The sequence below is a fragment of the Cetorhinus maximus genome, chromosome 14, assembly GCF_964194155.1.
Source record: "Cetorhinus maximus chromosome 14, sCetMax3.hap1.1, whole genome shotgun sequence".
Lineage (NCBI taxonomy): Eukaryota > Metazoa > Chordata > Chondrichthyes > Lamniformes > Cetorhinidae > Cetorhinus > Cetorhinus maximus.
The window spans coordinates 106,676,992-106,700,697 of record NC_135892.1 but is presented as its reverse complement, the minus strand read 5'-3'; the positions used below and the strand labels follow the sequence as shown (position 1 = coordinate 106,700,697).

Here is a 23,706-nt window from a genome sequence, read left to right as displayed (position 1 = left end):
CCAAGGCCCCCAACTTACCTAGGTCCAGATGCCATGGCTGCCTACTCACAGTCCCAGAAGCGCCCACTACTGAGCTGGCGCTGCGGGCAATCAGGTTAGCTGGCATCTCTTGAGGACAAAACTTCCTTCCACTGAGGGGCAGAAGTCTTACTCTCACCTTGGTTAGCCTGCCAACAGCATGCTATGGCTGAGAGGCAGGCTTCTTTCGGGCACCTTTCTGGTGCGTCGACTGCCGACTTTCCTTCCGGGGTTGGGGTGGGGGTCGGCAATCTGCCAACCCCCAAAAAATCCAGCCCCTTATTCTTAGAGAAATTTCATTAGGTGCATTTTCACTGCTGTATGTTCTATTTCAGTGTTTGAAGGCATCACTGATTCTTTACTATGTATACCTTGCAGCATGATTTCATTTATATCCATTGTTTTGGAATTTGCATCTATTTTAAATGTGGTTATTTTGCAGCAAGCTTTCTCACCTGATTCAGAGGAACATAGGAACATGCTACTCATCTTATTCAGAGTGCCAATGTTCCCAGTTTTGAATATCAATTAATCACCCAGACCAAAGCTTGAAGTGCACTGCACATGCCTAGATAAAAAGGCTTCATGAAATGGACTGTTGGAACATCACGTGGAGTGAGAAGCTGCATAAACTAGACTTTTAAAATTTTGAGTTGGATAGCTATTTTTTATAATTTTTCAGAATGTATAAGAGATGAGAACACTGTTCCATTTTAAATAAGTCTAAATATATAGCCAACATAGTATGGCTTGTATACAATACTTGTCAAATGGAAACATTTTTTTCTCAACATATTCTATCCTCAGGGTAGTCTCCTCAGCCCAACCATCGTCAGCTGTTTCTTCAATGATTTTCCTTCCATCAGAAGTGGGGATGTTCGCTGATGCTTGCACAATGTTCAGCACCATTTTTGTCTCCTCAGATACTGAACCATGTCCAAATACAGCAAGATCTGGACAATATCCAGGTTTGGGCTGACAAGTGTCAAGTAACATTCAGGCCACGCAAGTGCCAGGCAATGACCATCTCCGACGAGAGAATCTTGACGTTCAATGGCATTACCATCACTGAATCCCCCCCTATCAACATCCTGGGGGTTACCATTGACCAGAAACTGAACTGGATTAGCCATATAAATACTGTGGCTACAAAAGCAAGTCAGAGGCTAGGAATGCTGTGGCGAGTAACTCACCTCCTGACTCCCCAAAGCCTGATAACCATCTGCAAGGCAGAAGTCAGGAGTGTGATGGAATACTCCCCACTTGCCTGGATGAGTGCAGCTCCCACAACACTCAAGAAGCTTGACACCATCCAGGACAAAGCAGCCCACTTGATTGGAACCACATCCACAAACATTCACTCCCTCCACCACCGATGCACAGTAGCAGCGGTGTGTACCATCTACAAGATGCACTGCAGGAACTCACCAAAGCTCCTTCGACAGCACCTTCCAAACCCACACCCACTACTATCTAGAAGGACAAGGGCAGCAGATAGATGGGAACATCACCACCTAGAAGTTCCCCTTCAAGTCATTCACCATCCTGACTTGGAAATATGTCGCCATTCCTTCACTGTCGCTGGGTCAAAATCGTGGAACTCTCTTCTTAACAGCACTGTGGGTAAATCTACACCACATGGGCTGCAGCAGTTTAAGAAGGCAGCTCACCACCAGCTTCTCAAGGACAACTAGGGATGGGCAATAAACGCTGGCCCAGCCAGCGAAGCCTGCATCCCATGAATGAATTTTAAAAAAAATTTAATTCTCCCTTTTCCTTTCTTGAAGTCTTTGATTCCTTGCTGGGGTACAGTTCCATAATCCCTGCCACCTACCTCCAACACCTCATCCAAGTGACCATTATTCATGTAGGAGCCTTGACAGAGAGTGTCAACAGGTCATTCGTTAATGGACATCAAGACAGATCGTTATCCTGCCGGTCTCTGCATCCATGCACACACTTTCCAGCAGAAGTTACTCAATAGCGATCAGTGACAACAGCCTTGGAAAATTTATCTCTGCTTAATCTGAGGTGCTGAGATTAACAAAAGCACCCTTTCTGAAGCCTCAGTTTAGATCAGCTAAATCAGTACAAATCTCATCAGCAAGGTGAAACAGATCACTTACTAATCTAGCTGAGTGAGCGGGAAAGCAAATCAAAATGTTAATCTAATATACTTTGTGTACGACTTGGTTTGTGAGGCAATTTCCTCTCTGAGGCAGCTGTTCTCCAGTTATGCAATGAATGCCACTACTTAAGTAGTTTTGCCAAATATGCAAGAGGTTTCAGAACTTCTGACCTACACTTTATGAATTTTCTCAAGAAAGAGCGCTTAGAGTGTTAGTGCTAGAAATGGAAACCCAACTATTCCTGGTACTCAGTATTGGTATGAAGCAATCATAGTTACTTGCATTCATAACCACTTGTAGAGTAAATCTCTAAATCTACCCTCACCCAAAAATGTGCCTCAATCTCAACGAAGGTAAAGCAACCTACTGCACCAATGCAACAATTTTTCTGTTTTCCATTGTTAGATATCCACAGTCAAGGAGTCTTAGGAGTTTTGTGTTGAGAACCAAACTCCACACGGAACCAGATTCAGAATGCCAAATCTCTTGATTCACAGCCTCTAGGAAACATTCTCTATGCTCTCCAATCATGCAATACCTGAGTATTGGATGCAGCACACAGGTGTTGGTTGGTCTGAAACAGCAACTCGTGCATGAAGTCTGGTTGGCGCCAGACTGTCCAGCGGGTATTCTTTGGTAACTCCCCTATAATAAATCAAATCACTGAAACTCAGCAACAAGGCTTCAACTGGAAATACGAGAACATTTTCTAAAGGTTAAACTTGTTCAAACTCTGATTGGGCATAAACACCATCTTTTCCTAAATGAACGGAAAATTGTGGGGGTGAAATTAGGCATGGGTGGGACACAAAATCTGTGGAGTTGAATTTTCACAGGATGGAATATCTGGCTTGCCATAGAACAGTCAGCAAAAGCGATTCCACCTGTTTTGCAGCTCTGTGCACGCCCAATTTCATCCCAATGCATTGTATCAAAACACCACTGGTTATCACATTTAAACTGAAACATTGCAGATCACACATCAGTAACATTTCTTAAGTTATTGAAATGCCATTTGTGACTGATTCAGTGAAAAAGAGCTTGCTTTATATTTACCATTAGAAACAGGCAGAAGCCTATTAGTTTGCATAACAAATTCAAATAGACCCCATAATATATGTACAATACACTTGATTTGCATGTAATTCCACATTATTGAGCTCGTTTCAGAATATTGGGAGATATGATTACAAATAAGCACCAATGGATTAAATATCATTTTTCACAATTGCACAATAGCCCCAATCTTTTTGTATTCAGATTTCAGAAATTAAGGAGATGTCCTTGCAGATGGATTCCTTACTTCAGACTGCTATTTTTCTCCTTCATCACTGAGCTGATAGATTTTGGGGGATTTAGCTTTGGTGTGAGCATTTTCATCCTGCAACAAAATCATTAATGTTGTTGAATTAGTATCAAAAATTGAATAATACTTATTTCAATGAATCAACATTTAAGTCATTTAGAAATTGAATTTTTGAACTAATTATTCAACAACTGATGTAGATGGATTGTACACTTAGGGCCAGATTTTCATCTTGACAAATGTTGAAATGCATAAACAGCAGTAGAAAGTGCAACGAACCAGTTCGCTCAACTATTTGGGGCTGAAATTCCACAGCCATGCTGATGGGCTCCTGCAATGGCTGTGACTCGTGTGGCAGAGGAGCCCTAGAAAGCATTGGGACCTAGATATCACAGGTCCAGACCTTGTCTGGGAGTTTGTTTGAGCTTTGTTTTGGGGTTGAACCTCTGTCCACCAGAGGCAAGCACACTGATGCAGAAGAAACAAAGCCATGGAGGGAATTTTCAAAGTTAGGAGTTCCAATGATACCACCCTTGGATGGGTTGCTTGGTGGAATCATCAGCCAGTATGCTCAGAAGCAAGAGGCATATCAGCCTCAGAAATGGGGCCCTCATTTATGTCCAAGCATGGTTTGTGGCATGGCTGCTGAAGGGTAGCTCAGTGAAATGTTTCAACTGGGTGAGCCAGGACCCACAATGAGCAAGCATCTGAGGTGCTAAAGCAATGCCTGAGATGTCTAAACAATCAGTGGACATTATAATGTGCCACATGGATTTTCTTGCTTCAACTAAGTTAAGGGGTAAGGTGAGGTTTCTGTTAAGGCCATGATGTTAATGCAATCATCCACAATAATTTCATGAAAGGCAAGTGCCTTGTTCGCAAGTGAGTGAACATTCTGGGGGGAGATGTGTAGAGGGGTGGTGAGAGTTGATCTGCTGGCAGAGTCCACAGGGTTAGCAGCAGGAGGGGTGATTTGGACAGAAGAGAGTTTGGCATGATTAACCCCAATGGATGCACTGGGCAGGAACATCGGTGAGAGAGTAGAATGGGGCAATTGGTGTTGTTGCTCATAATGAGTCAGCACTGAGTGCCTCATTGAGCACTTTAGAGGATGCCCAGAGAGGCACAGAGGAAAGGTGCAGGTTTTCTAAGAGGGAGCCAAGTATGGGATGGCGGTAAGAGAGCAGGAAGATCGAAGACTACTGAAGGGTTGGCGTGGGGAATTGGAAAGGCACAGTGCCAGAAAGTGGGGATGAGAAAAGAGGTATGATTATTAAAGAATAGGGTCTATGGTGGCTAAAAAGAGCAAAAGTGGGCTACGTTTGAAAAAAAAACACTTGTAAAATGTGGCCAGCCGTTCAAAACTCCATTGACTGCGACGGGACTGGAAAATCTCACCAATGGGAAGGGCTGTAATATGCCACCCTTGCAATTTTAAGTCTCCCCTGTGAATATCATGAACAACAATACTTTAATTTCATGTATGAGGAGACACAGAGAAGATAAAGAGAGACGATATGGAATGTTACATGGAGAATGTACAGTTCATTTCACTGAAATCTGGCACTAATTTTCTGAATATTAACGCCAGAGAAACCAACTATTATAGTGTATTTATACAGGCACGAAGATGGAATGATGGGGACTGGGGTAAAATTTGCCTACTGCCAACTTCCATTAAATCTGTGAAATAATTCAATCTTCCTCATACTCAGTTGTTTTACAGCAGAGTTCAAAGTGTATTTTGGCTCATAAATAAATAAGCACAGTAGAAAACAACTGTTCTCACAATTTGATAACATATTATTGTTGCAGTACCGTACTGCATAAAACATTGAGCACAGTACTAAACATAAAGTTCTAGATTTTTCACTCAGGTTATTCTGGATTCCTGAGTTAACTGCAGTAGATTTAGACAACCAATGGCCCAGATTCTACAGGCAGCAGTGAGGTGGCAGCTGACTTTGAAGAATGATCCAGCCAGCTCAATGGCTTGGATTTTACTTTTCCCAACATTAATTGCATTCTGGCACCAGCTACAGGAGATCTCTGGTGCCCAGCAACAATTATGTCATCAGGCAGGCTAAGCAGCCAATCATATTGAAGAATTCTCAGACAGCAACAGCTGTAACAAGCAGCTCTATCGTTCACTTTTTACAATTTTACATTAAGGTAGAGGTTGAAATATCAGAAACAAACAAATTAAAATCTATGGAATTTTTAACATGGAATGGAGAAATTTGGCATTCCATAAATGTAAAATTATTTCTTCAGGGCCAGAGAGGTTGTTCAACAACAGTTACAACTTAGATGGCTTCAAAAACACAGTTACACTTCATTCAACAGGATATAACTTTTTCAAGGATATATATAGAGAATAAAAGTGCAAAAAGGAGCAGTACACATCAAATCAGTGGTTTCTAATTGACTCCATCTTTAAGGGCTTCAACAGCGCATCCTGTAGAGGAACAAGGAATCAATGACCGGAACTCCTGGGTTTCCATGTTTAACTGTGCATGTGCTGATGTCAGAAACTGCTATAAGTTTCACAGAGTAATCTCAACAAACACTGAGATTCACTCTCACTACAACAGCAAAATCTGCAACAATGTCTTCAGGAGACACTCCACTGGCTCCCAACTCTCCCCTCCACTCACCCCTTGACACTTCCAGGATCTCCCACCATAAGGAGATGTACAACTTATACAGGCAAGTGTATTATTATGCACTATACCAGCCAGGTACACCAGGACCATGGTATGTCCTGCTGTCCAGCCTTGCTAAAATGGAAGAAGACAATATTTTTAATTTTTAAGGTTTGCACAAGCTACACAATCAATTGTACACATAATGATGCTTTTTCAAAATAAAATTATAAAACCTTCAAATAACACCCAGCGCTACACTTTGTCTGATGACAGGGCCTTTCCATAATCACTCTCCAGCTGGTCGTAGGTGGATCCCTCTACACACAAATCACATTGGGGTTTAGGGCACACCATTGGAGCAGGAAGATCTTCCAAACCATAACCAAAGTGCAGCTGGATGCCGCAATAGTGGAAAATTCCTGCTAAGGTGCTTGATTAAGCTTACTTCAAACATACTGACTATGTGAACAGTGACCCTTACCTAGGTGCTGAGGTGTAGCCAGAAGACTTCACTTTGGTATGAAACACAACCGGCTTGTCTTTGACACTGCTGGCAGCTAGTTCCAGGAATTCAAAATAGAAAAGGTGTATTATACTTTGCAGGAGTGTTAAGCCATAGTTGTCTTTTGCATTAATAGTGATTAAAGAAATACTGTAATTTGCAATATGCATAAATGAAGAAAATATCTGGTATATAACAGTGTTACCAGCACTTAATAAATAACCATGGGCTGAATTTTCTGGCTGGCGGGGGGTCGGAGCAGGAGTAGGCACGGGCAGGCGCGGACCCGATCGCCATTTTACGCGGGCAGGCCAATTAAGGCCGACCGAGCATGAATCGCGGCTCCCGAGGACAGTGGAAGTGGGCGGGCAGCAGCGGGTCTGCAATGACCACTGGGTCCAATGGCGACCCAAGGGGCTCTTTTAAAAAGTTGCTGCAGCCTTTCCAAATTTGCAAATTAAGGTCAGTGGAAGGGCTTCCCAGAGTGCTGCTGATGAGCAAGCCAAGCAGGAGGGTAGGGCAGAGGGGCACTGTGCCCCTCGTTTTTCTGATGATTGCCTTGCTGCCCTCCTCGAGGAGGTGGCAACACAGCGGGAGGTCCTGGTACCCCAGGATGGGAGGAGGAGGCCCCCCACGTGACCAAACCTGCCTGGGAGGAGGTGGAAGAGGTGGTGAGCTCCCGTGACGTGGTGCGGCGCACCTGGGTCCAGTGTCGCAAGCATTTCAACGACCTGTTGCGCTCAGGAAGGGTGGGTATCACGTTGGCATTGGTCACTTAACCCAGCAGGTAGGCTTTCCCCCTGGAGAAGAATGCACATAATGCCACCAAGCGGGTAAGGACTGGCGGCAGGCCAGCACAGTTAGCAATTCTCAGCCGTTTCGAGCAGGAGGCCTTAGATTTGGAGAGGCGCCATGCGCCCAGGTCCATTGGTGTTGGTGAGGCTGGGGTGCCACGGGCAGGTATATTTGCCCAGCAATGAGGTCACCATCGTTCTCCCAGCAGCCATGGCAGTGCTGAATGTTCAGTGATTGAAGCTTGCAATATGGCTTGGCCATTGCTTATGGAAGGATGAGCACATAATGATCCGGGGGACAGGGATGTACATTGACATTGTCTCCACATTAACTGATCCAATGTCTTTGTTCTTCCTTTCAGGATCAGCGGAGCAAGGCCAGGAGGAGGAGCAGCAGAGGCCCCCTCTCACACCTGAGGGCCCTGAAGTCTCACCAGCGTCATACCATCTCTGCCAGGCAGGCACCAGCGCAGATACTAGCAACTTGGTGGGAATTAGAGCATCGGTTAGTGTCCTGGGGCACAGCGGTGAGGGCACTTCACAGTTGCTGGGGGAGCTGGCAGAGACAGAGTGTGCCCATGGCGCCAGCAGTCAGTGCCTGATGATGTGCCTCTGGAGTCGTCCGCGACACAGCATGCGCAGGAAATGTGGCCAGGTGTACGGGAGCATCTGGGGGAGACACATAAGGCTATACTTGGCTTGGTGTCCGTGGTGGAGGACTCTACGCAGACTATCGCTGAAGCAATGAGCCACATGTCTGAGCGTCATGCGTCCTCCATGGGGAGAATGGCGGCTCTCGTGGAGAGGCTCCTCCAGGAGACCCACCAGGGCTTTCTAGGGATGCACTCGGACCAGCAAGCCCTCACATCGGCACTGACCTTAGCTGGTCAGTGCCAATGTGGGAGATGGTCTGGGCACCAAGTTTCCCAGCTCAGTGCGCAGCAACTGCCTATCGTCTCTACAGGCTCCTCTCAGGGCGCTCCAGATGAGGGCAGCAGCTCCTCCACCCCTCTGTCAGTGACCGTTGCATCCAGTGAGGCTGTGACAACTGGGGAGATGCCAGCTGTGGAACTGGCAGCTCCCTCCCAGGCGGGGCCAGCACAGGCCCCACGGGCCAGAGGACGGCCGCCAAGGTCATTGAGGCCAACAGGACAGCAGAATCAGCAGGCTGTCTCAAATGCCACTCCCAGCGAGGGGTCAGTACCAAGACAAAGCACCCGAAAACATAAACACAAGGCACCTTAGGCACACCAGGGGTTCATCACTGGTGCTTTTGTGTTGGCCCGCAATGAGGTCTTTATGAGTTGGTGTGACTTTTGGATGATGGAGAGGTGTCATGAGCCACCTTCTGAGGGGATAACCCTTGTCACCCAGCAGCCATCCATTCAGCTGGGCTGCCACATGTGTGTAGTCTATTGCACCCTGAACGCAGGGGAAGCCAGCAATGGCCGCAAAGCCTCTGGCTCGCTGTGTCTGGCTTGCCTGGTCCCAATGGTAGAGGATGAAGGTCAATGCATGCCTGAACAGAGCATCTGTAACCTGCTTGACACAAATGTGGACAGCTGATTGGAAGACACCACAAAGATCACCCGCCAAGCCCTGGAAGGAGCCAGAGGCATAGAAGTTGATGGCAGCTGTGACCTTTAGAGCCACTGGCATGGGGTGTCCACCCACACAGTTAGCAGAGATCTCAGGCCCAATCATCTGACAGATATAGTTGACTGTCTCCCTTGAGAGACGGAGCATCCTTCGGCACTGAACCTCAGACATACTGAGGCAGCTGCTTCGCCGCCTGTATACCCTGGCAGCAGGATAGTGGCGCCTTCTGCGGCCCCTTCCACCTTGGACAACCTCTTGGCCCTGCACCTCTTGTGCCTTTGCCTGACCTCCCAAAGGTGGCTCCCCTGGAGGCTGAATGTGCACTCCTGGCCTCCTCCCCCTTTTAGCCCTCCCTTCCTCCTCAGAGGAGGTGCCTCCAGTGGAGATTGAAACATGCAGGCCCAAAAGAGATTCCTCACTGCAGAGTGCTGACCTGAAGGTTGTGAGTCCAGACCAAGCAGCTGGTATGTGTTTTGAAGTATTTAAGATCACACAGGCAAGTATCAGTGACTTTGAAACATCAATTTTTGACAGAGCACACTTGCGACCCCACTGAGCTCTCTTATCCCGTCCGTGGATGAGGTTTATACAAATGTGTCCTACCCGCCTGCCCATTGTGCCCATGCGTCGACCTGAAGATTGCACAGGCACCGAAAAATCGCAGTCAATTGGTGCCTCAAAGGCTTTAAGTGGCCCGTTAATTAATGGCAGGTGTGCATCAGAGAGCATCGCGCCCCCGCCCAACGGAATATCGCAATGGCGTGCAGTGACGTCGAGAAGCTCGCCTGACATCACTGCGCGTCATTTTACGCGCGTGCGTGCAGGGCCCTCCCCCACACACCAACAGGAAAATTCTGCCCCATGTATAGCATTCAGTTAACCAAGATAAGCAAAATAATAGAGTAACATAAAAAAGACTACATTACATTAAATAAACAACATTCTGTTAAAATATATCGTGGAATCTTCTCGTCTTTAGGATTTAATTTGATCAAATTTTAGTGCTTTAGTACTGTTATAGCACATTGTTACAATACAAAAATTAATTGTATTGTAATGCAGTAATGCATTATTGTTATGGTACAGTATATGTTATAGTGTCATACTACAGTGTTCTACTACAGTATTTCTTTTAAAGTACAGCGCTATACATTAATACAGCAATATTAATGTAATAATACTACAGTTTTGTACAGGAATCTATTAGTGTTATAGTACTGGACTATATTGGTGCTACACCATACTGCCTACATATATCAGTAATATGATGCAATGTTATTGTTATTGTACAGTCGTATATTATCCTTATATATGTGTTAAGTACAGTATCAGTGTTAAATACCACTGTTATAGTACAGTAGTATTTTCTTTTCAAATGCATCACAGCTCTTTATTTAGGTCAGCTAGGTATTTGACACATAAGGAAACTCACTACTATACTTACGATCCAAGCAACTGAGAAATGCACAACAAACAGCTTCTGCTTGCATGACCTCTTTATAGGAGCCCACTTAACCAAATCCTGGCATCATAGGCACAATTTGGTAATAATCAAGGTAAAAAGCAGTTTACAGTGCTAGTGGACTGCACACAATCTCCAGGATGCCAAGCGTGCACAGTGGTACTACTGGAGTTTAATCAGCTGAAAATGTGCAGTCTACCTATGCAAGGCGCTGCTTGGTAAGCTACATATTACTTGTCCAGCCAACAACACCCTACCCATCAGGGTCTTGATTTGCAGGTTTATCTGGAGGTCACCAGCAGACACCATGGATTGTAATGTGTAGATTTTCTGTGCTCTAACGTCTATTCAATGTAATTGTGCAGAAATGAATTTCACATTTTCTCCCAAATGAGCTGCGTTTCCACTAGACAGAGTGGTGGAAGTGTTTTCTTTAAAGGAACACTTCTACTGACCAGATACCATCAACTGAAATTAAATTTTATATGCTGCACTTTTATCTTTCATAACACTAATGTACAAAAATGGGAAGTATTCTGAAATATCCCCTTATGATTTAGGGAATTAAATCTCAATTTTATAGAGTTCATGAATCAATTCTTTGATGCAACTTATCACCTTGCTTGATGTATGTGAGACTAATTTAAGCTAGAATTTTTAAAAATATCTTTTATTACACTTATATAACAACAATATTAATGATACCAAATATGACAAAAATGGCTCCGTTCAGCAGTAAAATGAAAGTAATAAAGAATACCAAGAAATATTTACGGTGCAATCCCACCATAGATTCAGACGTGCAATATTTGTGTGTCTACCTGAAAACCTGGGCCAGATTATTTTGAATAAGGTGATATGTTTAAAATGAGGATTTTCTTTGGACCGTGCTTTCTCCCCCTTTAAAGCAGATTTTCTTACTTACACGTGCCAACGCCAACACTTTCTAACGCAAGCCAAACTATCAGAACGGACAGTAACAAAAATAGCAATGTCTAAGATATGATGAATGAAAAAATGTGCAACTTTTGACGGCGAACACTCAAGCTCTGCTACAGAGGGCCTCAGTTACACAAACTTGGCACACTGTCAGACACCCAGCTACTATAAAACTATTTCAGTCTGCATTAAAAACTTTTATATTGCTTTAGCTTCTTATAGGCTTTGATGTTCAGCATAATGTATTTCCAACAAACTTGCACGCACATGTCCTTTCAACACATGGCTTCAGCCATTACTCTTCACAATCATGACTGCAATCTATCACCACAACAATCTGCCATATATTCCATCACATTTCCTGTAGCATAACAATTATTTTTAATACAATCTAAGTACAATTCAGTGTCTCCAAAAGTTGCCAAAAAATTAATCAGTGAAATAGAAATGGAAAAGTGCGCACACAATACAAAACTGAAAAATAAATTGCTTAAAAAACACCTCCAGTTTATTTTTGGATTAAATTTATTTTATGTAAAGTTTCTGACTTCAGGAATAAATCAATTTCACCAGAAGAAGTTAATTGTAATATTAAGAACATGTGGGAGAAGGGAGTTAGTAAATGTAAAATCTAGCCCAGTAAGATCAGCAAACAAAACATTATAATTGCAAGAGCCAGTTCCAGCCACCAAACAGTATGCAGTTTTAACACCAATCTAAGCACTAAAATATTAAGACATATGGAAGTGAATTATCATCTTCATCGCATGGTAAACTGACCACTCAGTGATTTCACTGGGATGAAATTGGGGCAGGTTTCCCACAAAATGGGAAACAAACACCAAACAATACAGCATGAACCACCCATGACAAGTTGTGCACAATCTGAAATCCCGTCCAAATAAATGGCAACATTAGGTTCAGTTTTTTTTAACAATACAACGATTAAAATGAATGGCAACTAAGTACGTTATATTCAATCAGTAGCCACAAATCTGGCTGCAATAACAAGTCATTGTGGTTTGTCCACATTCTAGAGAGGCAGGGAAACAGCACATACCTGCCTTTGAGTGCCCGGCTGGCTTACTTTTCTCTTTCTGCTGCAGATCACAGTTTAAAAGGGAAGTGGGCAGCAAAGGTGATCTGAAAAAAAGATGAGCTGCTCAGTACTGGCTACCAATCAAGTGACTCCTGTAGCTCATATTATTAAAGGTTAAAAAAATGAATGATTCAAAGGATATAGCAACTAGTGAAAATTACCACTAAACTAAATAAAAATTAAAGGTAAACAACTACAAGGAATAAAATAATTAAAGAATAGATAAATACACAATGTATTACAGGTAGGCAAATGGCAAGTAACATGATTGAAGAGACAGGAATAGCACAGTTAGTTGACACTTTAAATTTTTTTCCTTCCTTAAATCTTAAAATTCTTTCCCATACTTTTCTTAGTTGTTCAGTTTTAAGGGCTGATTTTCCTAGATTCCATTAAGACTTCAGGGTTCTGGGGGAGGAGTGTTCATAACTTTTTGCAGCTGGCCTGATTAAAAGATTCAGCCTGGAAGCAGGCCATCTTTTCAGAGCACCTCCTGATCTGAAGCTTCCAACAAACCTTACAGGCAGAAAATGAGAAACCCCCTCCTCTCTCATTTAGGTGCCTTAGTCACAGATAAGAATAGTACAGATATGTATTTAACCTGTAGTTTGATGATACTACTACATTTAACATTTTTGCTGTACACTAATATTTGCTGTCAATAAGCTGTATAATTTATCATAATGCACTATGAAAAACATAATGTCAGCTGGTTCATACATACTGAATACCTCCATCAGGCCTCTGAGGGGAAAATCTTATTAATCTAAGATTTTAACATCTTTTTAAAATATCTAGTAAGGAATTGTTTTACCTGGCAATGATACTGAGTGATTCCTCCTCCTTGCGAGATTGCAGACACATTTTTGCAAGTTCATGCATATGAACTTCCAGCAGAGCAATATGCTTTCCAAACATGGAAGAAAGGAGACAGAAAATCTGTAGGAGTAAAACTAATTAATTCCAATAAGAGGTACATGTTCAAAAACTGCAGTAAAATGTTTCCCTCTTAAACTATGTTTTATCTCTTGTAAAAATGTTGAGTATTTTTATCGCCAGGAAAGTACTTGTAAAAATTATGCAAAGACTGGGTACAATTGAAAACCAAACATATTCGTAAAGATGCTGGCCTAGATTTTGCGGATTAGGGGAATTTCCCTCCAAGATGTATCTTGAACCGTCGTCAGGCTTACAGCCTCAGAATCATTACTGTGCTTTGTGGCAGACCCCCAGACTCACCTTGGAGTCTACCCAGAGCTTTACTCCATCAGGCCTCGGAGGTGAAAAAGTGTCATGTTCCTGCTATGGTAAATGCAGGGCAATTTGTTGCACAAGTTCCGCAGTCTGAAAAATACTGTAACAGCAAAGCTGGATGTCGGGGATTAACAGACATCCTAGTATCTGGTGATGTTATGGTGTAAAAGCTAGGAAATGTGTCACAGGATATATTGCCCCCTTTTTCCCCTGGCGTAATTACAGTGGAAAATCTATCTCACTACTTTTAAAATAGTCGGTGATTCAACATGTATAAAGAAGTGAGTTTGAAATAAACTTATTCTTGAAGAAACTTCTATCGTTTGTGTTAAATAAATCACTGATTGTCAATATGCAATGATTTGCATTTTCATACCTGCATTTATACACCTGTAACATTGGCAATCAAGCTTTGAAACATCATGAATACAGAATATACTTCATACAAAGTTTATTGGATCTTAAGCTAGTTTCTGTTCCCAAATCTTTCATCCAGTGGAAGCAATGATCCAGCTTGCAGGGGTTCTACTGACAATGTGAACGCTGTTTTCCAGTCAAATGAGCATACGTGTATTTTTTTTTCTATTTTTTTTTAACATTTGTACATGGGATGTGGGTATCACTGGCTAGGTCGGTGTTTATTGCCCATCCCTAATTGCCCTCGAGAAGGTGGTGGTGATCTATCTTATTGAACTGCTGCACTCCATGTGATGTACGTACACCCACACTGCTGTTAGGAAGTTCCAAGATTTTGACCCAGCCACAGTGCAGGGACAGCGATATAGTTCCAAGTCAGGATGGTGCATGGCTTGCAGGGGAACTTGCAGATGGTGGTGTTCCCATGCACCTGCTGCCGTTGTGCTTCTAGGTGGTAGAGGTCACAGATTTGGAAGATGCTGGCAAAGGAGCCTTGGTGAGTTGCTGCAGTACATCTTGTAGCTGGTGCACACTGCTGTCACTGCATCAGTGATGGAGGGAGCGGATATTGAAGGTAGTAGATGGGGTGCACAAGCGGGCTGCTTTATCCTGCATGGTATCGAGCTCCTTGAGTGTTGTTGGAGCTGCACTCATCCAAGCAAGTGGAGAGCCTGGGTCAAAATCTCCCTTCCTAACAGCACTGTGGGTGTTCCTACAATACATGGACTGCAGCAGTTCAAGAGGCAGCATACCACCACCTTCTCAAGGGCAATTAGGGATGGGCAATAAATGCTGGCCTAGCCAACGATGCCCACGTCCCATGAACAAATATAGAAAACAAAATCCGTCACAGACCTGACATGTGCCTTGTAGATGGTGGAGTCTTTTGGGAGTCAGGAGGTGAGTTACTCTCCACAGAATTCCAGCCTCTGACGCGCTCTTGCAGCTACAGCATTTATATGGCTGGTCCAGTTCAGTTTCTGCTTAATGGTAACCCCCAGGATGTTTGATAGTGGGGGATTCAGCGATAGTAATGCCATTGAATGTCAAGGGGAGATGGTTAGATTCTCTTTTGTTGGACATAGTCATTGCCCAGCACTTGTGTGGCACAAATGTTACTTGCCACTTATCAGCCCAAGCCTGAATATTGTCCAGGTCTTGCTGCGTGTCATGTAAGAAATGACCGTTCCTTATTCCTAATATACAAGAACAGACAATACTTGTTCTCTTGAGCAGCCCAAGAATGAAGAACCATTCCTGGTCTGCTTTACTAAAGTTTATTTTCAATGTAACCAGATCAGTTACAATTTTGTAAATGATAGTCCCTTGCACATCTTTGGACCTATGTGTGATTTTTGGCTGACACAATTCTACAAATATTGCTCTTCTTTTGTGAGGATTAGATGCTGGCCCAGATTTTCGTAGAGTCTTTTAAAAATGGCGAGTGGAACCCGATTCCAGGATTCCCGCCAGCCCCCACCCATGCCCAGCACCCCCAACTTTTGCTAGCGCGGAATAAGAATGCAGGTAGCGAGTCCTCACCCTGCATTCCCGACCTGGCCAGCTCCTTTGTAGGTATGGGCATCTCCTAACCCCCAAAAACTTTTGTGAAGTCAGGCCTGCTCCTCCATGTGTCGACCCCGGCTCGGCACGCATCCGCACCCGTGGCTGCCAACGCTCTGCTTCAGGGGTCAATGGGCCCCATACCACACCCACCCCCTCCCTATCTCTGTACCCTTGTCCAGCCCTACAACACTCCAATAATTTTGCATTCCCCCAACACTAGCCTCCTGTGCTTCCTTAATTTCCTTCACCCAACTATTGGCAGCCATGCCATCAGCTGCCTAGGCCCTAGCTCTGGAATTCCTTCCCCAATCCTCTCTGCCTCTCTCTCCTCTTTTAAGATGTTCCTTAAAATCTACCTCTTTGAGAAAACATTTCGTCACCTGTCCTAATATCTCCTAATGTTGCTCAATTATTGTATGATTGTGCTTCTGCGAAGTGCCTTGGGATGTTTTAATTATATTAACAGAGATATATAAATGCAAGTTGTTATTGTTGTAATTCTGGTGGAGGGAGGTTCGCTGACAGAAAATCAGGTTCCATCACTCCACAGTGCCAAGCTCCAACAGACAGCATTACTGCACTGACATCATTTATCTTCAATTGGAATATAATACAAGTTCTGTGCAAATATACTGTATTAAATGGCAGTTAGAATATATACAAAATTAAAAATAGTATATTTTGTTTATTTCCTGTTGAAAAGGTTTTTAATCATTTTCTCTTGCCTTGTTAGTGCTTCTACTTCCTATTGCATAAGATCCAGCTGTCTGAATGCTTAAGCCAAGATGATCTGAAACAAGATATTTTGCTATTAACATTCTGAGACTTTTAAGCATCCTAAAACAAACAATGTAATATGAAATAAGACAAATTATTTCAGTAAAACTGCAAGTAGTTAAGTACTTTAAATTAACTAAATTTAAGTAAATTAAGTAATTAAAATAGGATCACAATAACTAAGACTTGAAAGGACTATACACATAAATAAGGTGCAAGCATGGTATAAAAATTACCTTCAAATTGCACAGTAGCATCAATTTCGCCAGTGGCCAGATTAATATTGAATAAGCCATTTATTGTCCCTATCCATAGGCTGCTGGAGCCTTCTGGTGTAAAACTGGAAGAGATACCAAACAATAACATAAACAATTAAAAATGTCCGAATAAAAAAGGCACCAGTGGTCAACAATGTTCCTGATTAATTATAAGCGGTCATAGCTACCCATGTAACAAAATATTTTGAGTCTGATGGTCGACTCATTTGGTGGTCAGTGGTAAAGTGACGGCACTCACTGCTGACCACAAAGAAAGCTGCCCACAAAGATCTCTGTGATGTATATTTGCCCTTTCCTGGTGTCAGTTTGGTGCCAAATCAAGGGAATCTCCAGGCGTGCAGCCAGTGTTATCATCAAATAGTGTAAGCAGCCAATCACACTGAAGTATTCTCACAGACAGCAAACCAGAAAGTAAAAACCACTGAATCCCTTCACTTTTATTTTTTAAATAAATAGTTGGAACATATACAGAGGATTATGGTAGCAGGTTAAGGTTAAAGCTAGAATATCATACACAAACTCTAAAAAATATTATTTAAAAATGTTGAATTTCTTATCATATGGAGAAATTTGACATTCAACAAATATAAAATTACTCTTTCAGGGCCAGTGAGCCTGTTTAGCAGTAATTATAAACTTAGTACAGTGTTAAAAACCCAGTTACACATCAATCAACAAGGTGTAACTTTTTTAAGTGTCCTTTTGGCAAGACTAATAGCATAACAGTGGAAGTTCTTGTCAGTTCAGTGATTTCTAATTGATTCCTTTCTGGCAGAGGATCTCAACAGCACACCTCAAAAGCATAGAATCACTGACAACAACTTCTGGATTTGTTCATTTAACTGTACGTGTGCAGACTCGAAAAGGTCTATCTGTTTCAGAGGAGTAATGATACTAACGCTGACAGCTTTGCCATCATTACCACCCCAAAATCTGAGCCATGATTGTTTGAGAATAGGCTCATGCCCAAATTCTGTGATTGATTGAATGTCTCAAAGATAAAATAACCAATCATAAAGCAATGCAAATAAATCACTTTCTTTCTAATTGATTCATGTTACTTTTATAGAAAAACAATTAATCATATACTAGCTCAGTTTCAGTTGTCACAATAGTTCCAGACTGGTAGCCCATTAAAAATAGACAAAGATGCAAGCAAAAGTCCAAAATCACCTCTACAGTTTACCCAAGTTTCCCATCTGCTACTTTTTATCCAAGACTCACAACCTCATCTTTCACTAACCTTTTCTCTATAAATTTCCAATCTCTGAAAAACCTCCTCCCTTAGCTGTCATGCTCCACACACTCTCACTTACTCCCCAATCTCATCTTGCCACTGATTCCCAGCCCAGCCTTAACATTGCATTGCAAGGAGGCCTCCCTTCCTTGGTCTGTGAGAATTGATAAAGGTAAAGTGCAAAGTTACTAAGGTAATACTTTCTTATTCAAACCTGCATCCATTTGCAATTTTTAACGAGAAAAAATACATGCGTACCTTGAATCCTTTTTCAGTAAGCCACTTAATAAATATTCACAATGAGACATTCTGAGGATTGGAAGTTCAATGCATGCATGTGGTCCTCTTTCCAAATCATTACCATTGAGATAGGGTGAAGAATAATGCAGATTCTTACAATTACTCAGGCTGTTTATATATTCGACATCTGTAAATAAAAAAAACGATTAGCAATTATATCATTTGTTGATTTAATATGTGAATTATGGAAGTTAGAAACAAAAACTAAGAAATCTGATGCTGCAATATTGGCTGTGTCCGACAATGTGACATACAAAATGGTAAAATTGCTTTCTCTTTCAGATATTGATTATTCAGCAATGCATCCCATTGCCTTTCCACCTTTACACATGCATGTATTACCATTATCTTGAAAGACAGACTTTGCCCAGTAAAACATATATACATATACTCTGAATATACCTTGACCAAATAAACAGCAAGGATCACAACAATCACTTGCATTTAAATTGCACCTTTAATGTAAAAAAACTCTTAAGATGCTTCACAAAGGTATAAATCAAAAATAATGGACAGTAGCCTATACAGGAACTATAAGGAGGGGTTCCCAAAAGCCAGCTCAAGAGGTAGGTCTTAAAGGAAGAGATGGAGGTTGAGAGGCAGCAGATTACAGGAAGTGAAATCCAGAGTATGGTGGCTAATCAACCACAAGAATAGCCAACAATGGTAGAGCAAAGGAGGGAAGATACTACTAAGATGGGGAGGAACAAAGACATGAAGGGGTTTAAAAATGAGGATGAGGATTGTAAATGTGAGATGTTGGGTGTCTGGGTGGACATGGGTAATAGGTGAGGGGGACCTTCTGCAGGATACAGGCACCAGAGTTTCAGGTGAGCTGCAGTTTATGGAAGGTCTAGGATAGGGGGATGAGACCATTGGAATATTCAAGTTTGGAGATGACAAAAGCATAGATAAGAGCTTTGGCAATTGATTGGCTGAGGTGGACCAGTGATGGCCAACATTACAGAGGATGTGAGGCTGGAAATTCAATTGAGGACTGGATGTCAGACAAGAAGTCCTGCATCACAAAGGCAGTGGAGGGGCCAAATGAGGCGATGGGTAGGCAAAGGTGGGAGCCATCAGAGTATTTATGGCTCCTGATCCCCTGTCTTTTGATGATGTCACCAGGGGGAAACATGTGGATGAAGAAACCAAGAGTGGATTTGTGGAGACTCCAGAGGTAATGGTGCAAATGGGAAGCCATTGTTGGCGATGCCCTGGATACAATCAGATAACACAAAGTGGAACTAGGTGATGGTGGTCCTATTGAGCTGGGCAACACAGAAAAAGGATTGGAGAATGAATGGTGTGCTGAACCATGGTGAAGGATCCAGAGAGGTCAATGAGGACAATGTGGGATAATTGCAGTCACACAGGACACCATTAATGATTTTATTTTATTCACTGCCTCTGAACATTATTGTGATAGCTTCAAGTTATTGTAAATCAAGAACCCCGTACCTCATTCATTTTCTATGCAGATTATTGAAGCAACCTATTTAAATAATAGGCCCTGCATGGAGACCTTTTTTTGTCCATATCTGAAGCACTTGCAATTTTCTTTAATATGCCACCTGTCTGCACAATTTTCAAATATATCTAAATTATTCAGTAACTTATCCTGCTCAGTTCTGGTAACATCTGTGGCTAGAGACACAGAGTTAACGTTTCGATTCTGTATGATTCTTCTTCAGAGCTCTTAAGAGTCATACGGACTCGAAACGTTAACTCTGTTTTTCTCTCCACAGATGCTGCCAGACCTGCTGAGTTTTTCCAGCATTTTCTGTTTTCGTTGCCGATTTCCAGCATCCGCAGCATTTTGCTTTTATCTGTTCAGTTCTGGTGTCTGCCATCTTCACTAATCCTGTAGCATTTGCAGATTTAGTCACTGTGCTTGTGACACCTAGTTCCAGATTACTGATAAAAGATGTGCTTCTTGTTCAGGTAGCATCCTCGATTATTCCAGGGTTGCTGAACCACAGCTTATACCATGATTTTACTACAAAGCAGGGTGAGGAGACAGGCCCCAAGTTCACCTCAGCCAGAATGGTGATTAAACCCCGTGCTGTTGGCATTATTCTGAGCCATCTAGCCAACTGAACTAACCGGGCCCCCCATAAAGATATTAAACAAAACAGTAAAGCTGAAATGAGTGAGATTAAAATAACTGAATCTAGCTCAGTACCTGAATTCTCTGATAATCTGACTTTCTGCTGGATCTTGCAGTAGTATTTCTGCTGTTCTTTCTGTAGGTCAATGTGCAGCACACGACGACACTGCTGTCTGTTCAGTAAAGTGAAAACATCTAACTGCAAGAAGCAACTTAGAATTAATTATCAAAACATAAACTATGAATGGAGATTAAAAGATTGACCATCTTTAGCTGTAGTTATTACACAAGTAAGTGTTTACTCCATATATTGTACAAAAACTGACTGACTTGAAAAATTACTAGGGAAAACCATCGGTTTAAGAAACATTTAAGGCAAAACCACTCAATTTCCCTCTTCTTATTCTATACTGTGTCATTTCAATTCCTTTTGGTGACATTACAACACTGACCACACTTTAGAAGTACTTCATTTGTTTTAAAACCCCTTCTGTTCAGCCATCACCTCTGTGCTCCCTGACTCATATTGGCTCCTGGTTAAGCAATGACTCAATTTTAAAATTCTCATCCTTGTTTTTAAATCCTTCCATGGCCACGCGCTTCCCTAGATCTGCAATCTCCTCCAGCCTCACAAGCCTCCAAGATATCTCCATTCTTCCAAATCTGGCCTCTTGCGCATCGCCGAGTTTCATCACTCCACCACTGGTGGCTGTGCCTTCAACTGCTTGGGTCCTAAGCTCTGGAATCCCCTCCTTGCTACCTCACTTTCTTTATTTAAGGCACTCCTTAAAACCTACCTGTTTGACCAAGCTTGTGGTCAACTGTCCCAATAACCCCTTATGTAGCTCAGAGTCACATTTTGTTATATAACGTCACTATGGAGCGCTTTGAGATGTTGCATCACATTATAGGTGTTATGCTATTGATGTAAAGTGCTTGGGGGATGTCATGAAGTTATAATTATAATTTATATTCATGTCATATAAATGCAAATCTTTCTTTTTTTACATTAGAGGATGGAAATTTTAGTATCAATAAAGTACACTACAGTACCCAGACAATACTAAAAACCAAGAATTCCCACCATAGGCACTTTCCTATTGATATACAGGACTAGAAGCTGTGCTGAATCACGTCCTTCTCTATAAAATGACTGAATGAGAGATTCCATAAATGACCTGAGCTGAGGACCTTGGTCTATAACCTGAAGATCAAAAATGGGGAGTTTTTATAATTCAAAAGGAACAACTGTATCTGTTTACATGGCTAATTAAAAGTTTTCTATGTGAGCTCCACCTGCTGTGTGGTTTGCTGCAATGACACATGGTGCTATTGTATATCACATAGCAATAATTACTCAATGAACAATCACAGGTGTATAAAGAGGTGAAAATGGGCATGGGCAGGGATGCAAAACATGCAGAATTGCATTCGACTGTAACAGGCTAGATATTCAATCTATTTAAGTGTTTTACTGTACAGCTTAGAATTGGCACAGTACCACACGACACTTAAACAAATCACAGATGTTATGTCAAAAATAATAGACTCTTATATAAATGTTATGATATGGCAGATGGTATTTGCCAAGCTGACCAAATCCACAAGGGAAACTTGGCCACACTATCAGAATGATTTTGCAATTTGTATTATGAGAAGGCTTGTGTTCTGAAGTCAGGAATAATGAGTCCACTGTCACCTTTAGAGATTTTAAAGGTTTAATTAAAACATTTTTGTAACAAAAGAACAACAAACTTAAACACACAAAAGATTACAGTTACACAGTTATAACAGTTCCCAAAATTTCTACCTAACCAGACTCCCAACTAAACATCCCCTTTAAGGCAACAATGCAAATTGATTCCAAATTTATAAAGTCATCCACAAGCACCAACTGGGCAATGGACTTCCAAAGGCTTTTAACACAACTTTCGTTATTGGAACAGCAAACTTCTACAGAGTGGCTAGAGGCTTTTTCCCCAAGTCTATCTCACACAGTCACCTTTCAAGATCTCACATGGCCACACCTCACACAATTTTTCATGTTATCATTATGACCAGCACTTTTGGGAAAAGCCAACATAATTACCTTGCCTTATTTATCGTGCCAATTGTAAACATCTTCCAGATCCCTTTGAAAAATCAAACACCTTTCCCACTTATCTAAAAATGCAAATTTCACTCTCACACTATCTGCCGGCCTCACCCGAGCTTTACCCATCTCCATTTCAAACACCTATTTTACACCTCACTTCTTTGATAATTTAAACCTTGTAGTCTAATTGTTTCTAGTTTAATTAAATTAGCCACACACAGAGAACCATATACACACACAAATATAAATCTGCTTTAAAATATCCCACAATGATATTAGTAAAAATTTGGTAATTCCTTGACATAAAATAAAAACTGAAAATTCTGGAAAAACTTAGGTCAAGCAGCATCTGTGGAGAGAGAAACAGAGTTAACGGGTGAAACCTTCCGTGTCCACTGGCGGCGGGCGTGATATGTGGCGTAAGCAGACAATATGGCACGATCAGTTTCACGATGGCGGGAAGGCAGGTTGCTATTGTCCGTTCAACCTGCCAACGGTGGGCCGCGTTTCCCGCCATCGATCGTCGGAAGCCTCATTATAATACATCAGCATATCATTATCAGGCCATCCCACCAGGCTCTTGCATCCCCACTGGATCGTCCGTCCACGTCAGCAGGAAAGCATGCTATCATGTTTCACAACAGCACAGAGGCAACATGCACTTGGTGGCCTGTAATTTGGGTGAACTGGAAGTGAATGCACATCAATGTTCTGCAGGGCTCGCCAGGATCGCCTGTTGCTTTTCAGGCTTCAGGGTGCCGGTGGGATTGGGGTTAAGTGCCACCTTGCCTCTGAGGCGATTTGTGAGGGTGAGGGGGAGCAGAGGGCAAATGCCGCCCTGTTTCGGAGGCGACTTTTGAGGGTGAGGGAGACCAGGGGGCAAGTGCAGCTCTGCCTCTGAGGCAACTGGTGTAGGGGGGGCGATGCAAGGGCAGCCCTGCCTTTGAATATGGTGCACAAGGATTTGGGGTGGGGGGTTAGGGTGGGCGAGGGAAGTGGCCACGCATTCGAGAGACCTGCAACAAGTGACCATTCCTCTGCAACTGAGACAGTTCAGGCACAGCCACATTGATATGATTGGGGTCAGGCACCAGTTTAACTGCCCACTCAAGCAACACAGAGGCATCAAAGTGCCACCAAATTCTCCAGAACTCTCTCCGCACCGCACCACACTGT

At 42.4% G+C, this 23,706-nt stretch overlaps 1 protein-coding gene across 1 annotated transcript in view; it reads right to left on the bottom strand.

The window, feature by feature from the left end:
- wdr27 (WD repeat domain 27) overlaps positions 1-23,706 on the bottom strand; it is a 478,059-nt gene that overhangs the window by 434,794 nt on the left and 19,559 nt on the right. The window contains exons 8-16 of the mRNA XM_078556372.1: positions 20,511-20,634; positions 18,284-18,452; positions 16,747-16,850; positions 16,459-16,523; positions 13,311-13,435; positions 12,458-12,540; positions 6,583-6,658; positions 3,451-3,528; positions 2,686-2,792 (exon numbers count right to left, since the gene is read on the bottom strand). Of these exons, the coding sequence (XP_078412498.1) occupies positions 2,686-2,792; positions 3,451-3,528; positions 6,583-6,658; positions 12,458-12,540; positions 13,311-13,435; positions 16,459-16,523; positions 16,747-16,850; positions 18,284-18,452; positions 20,511-20,634 (931 nt within the window). The remainder of the gene's footprint in view (positions 1-2,685; positions 2,793-3,450; positions 3,529-6,582; positions 6,659-12,457; positions 12,541-13,310; positions 13,436-16,458; positions 16,524-16,746; positions 16,851-18,283; positions 18,453-20,510; positions 20,635-23,706) is intronic.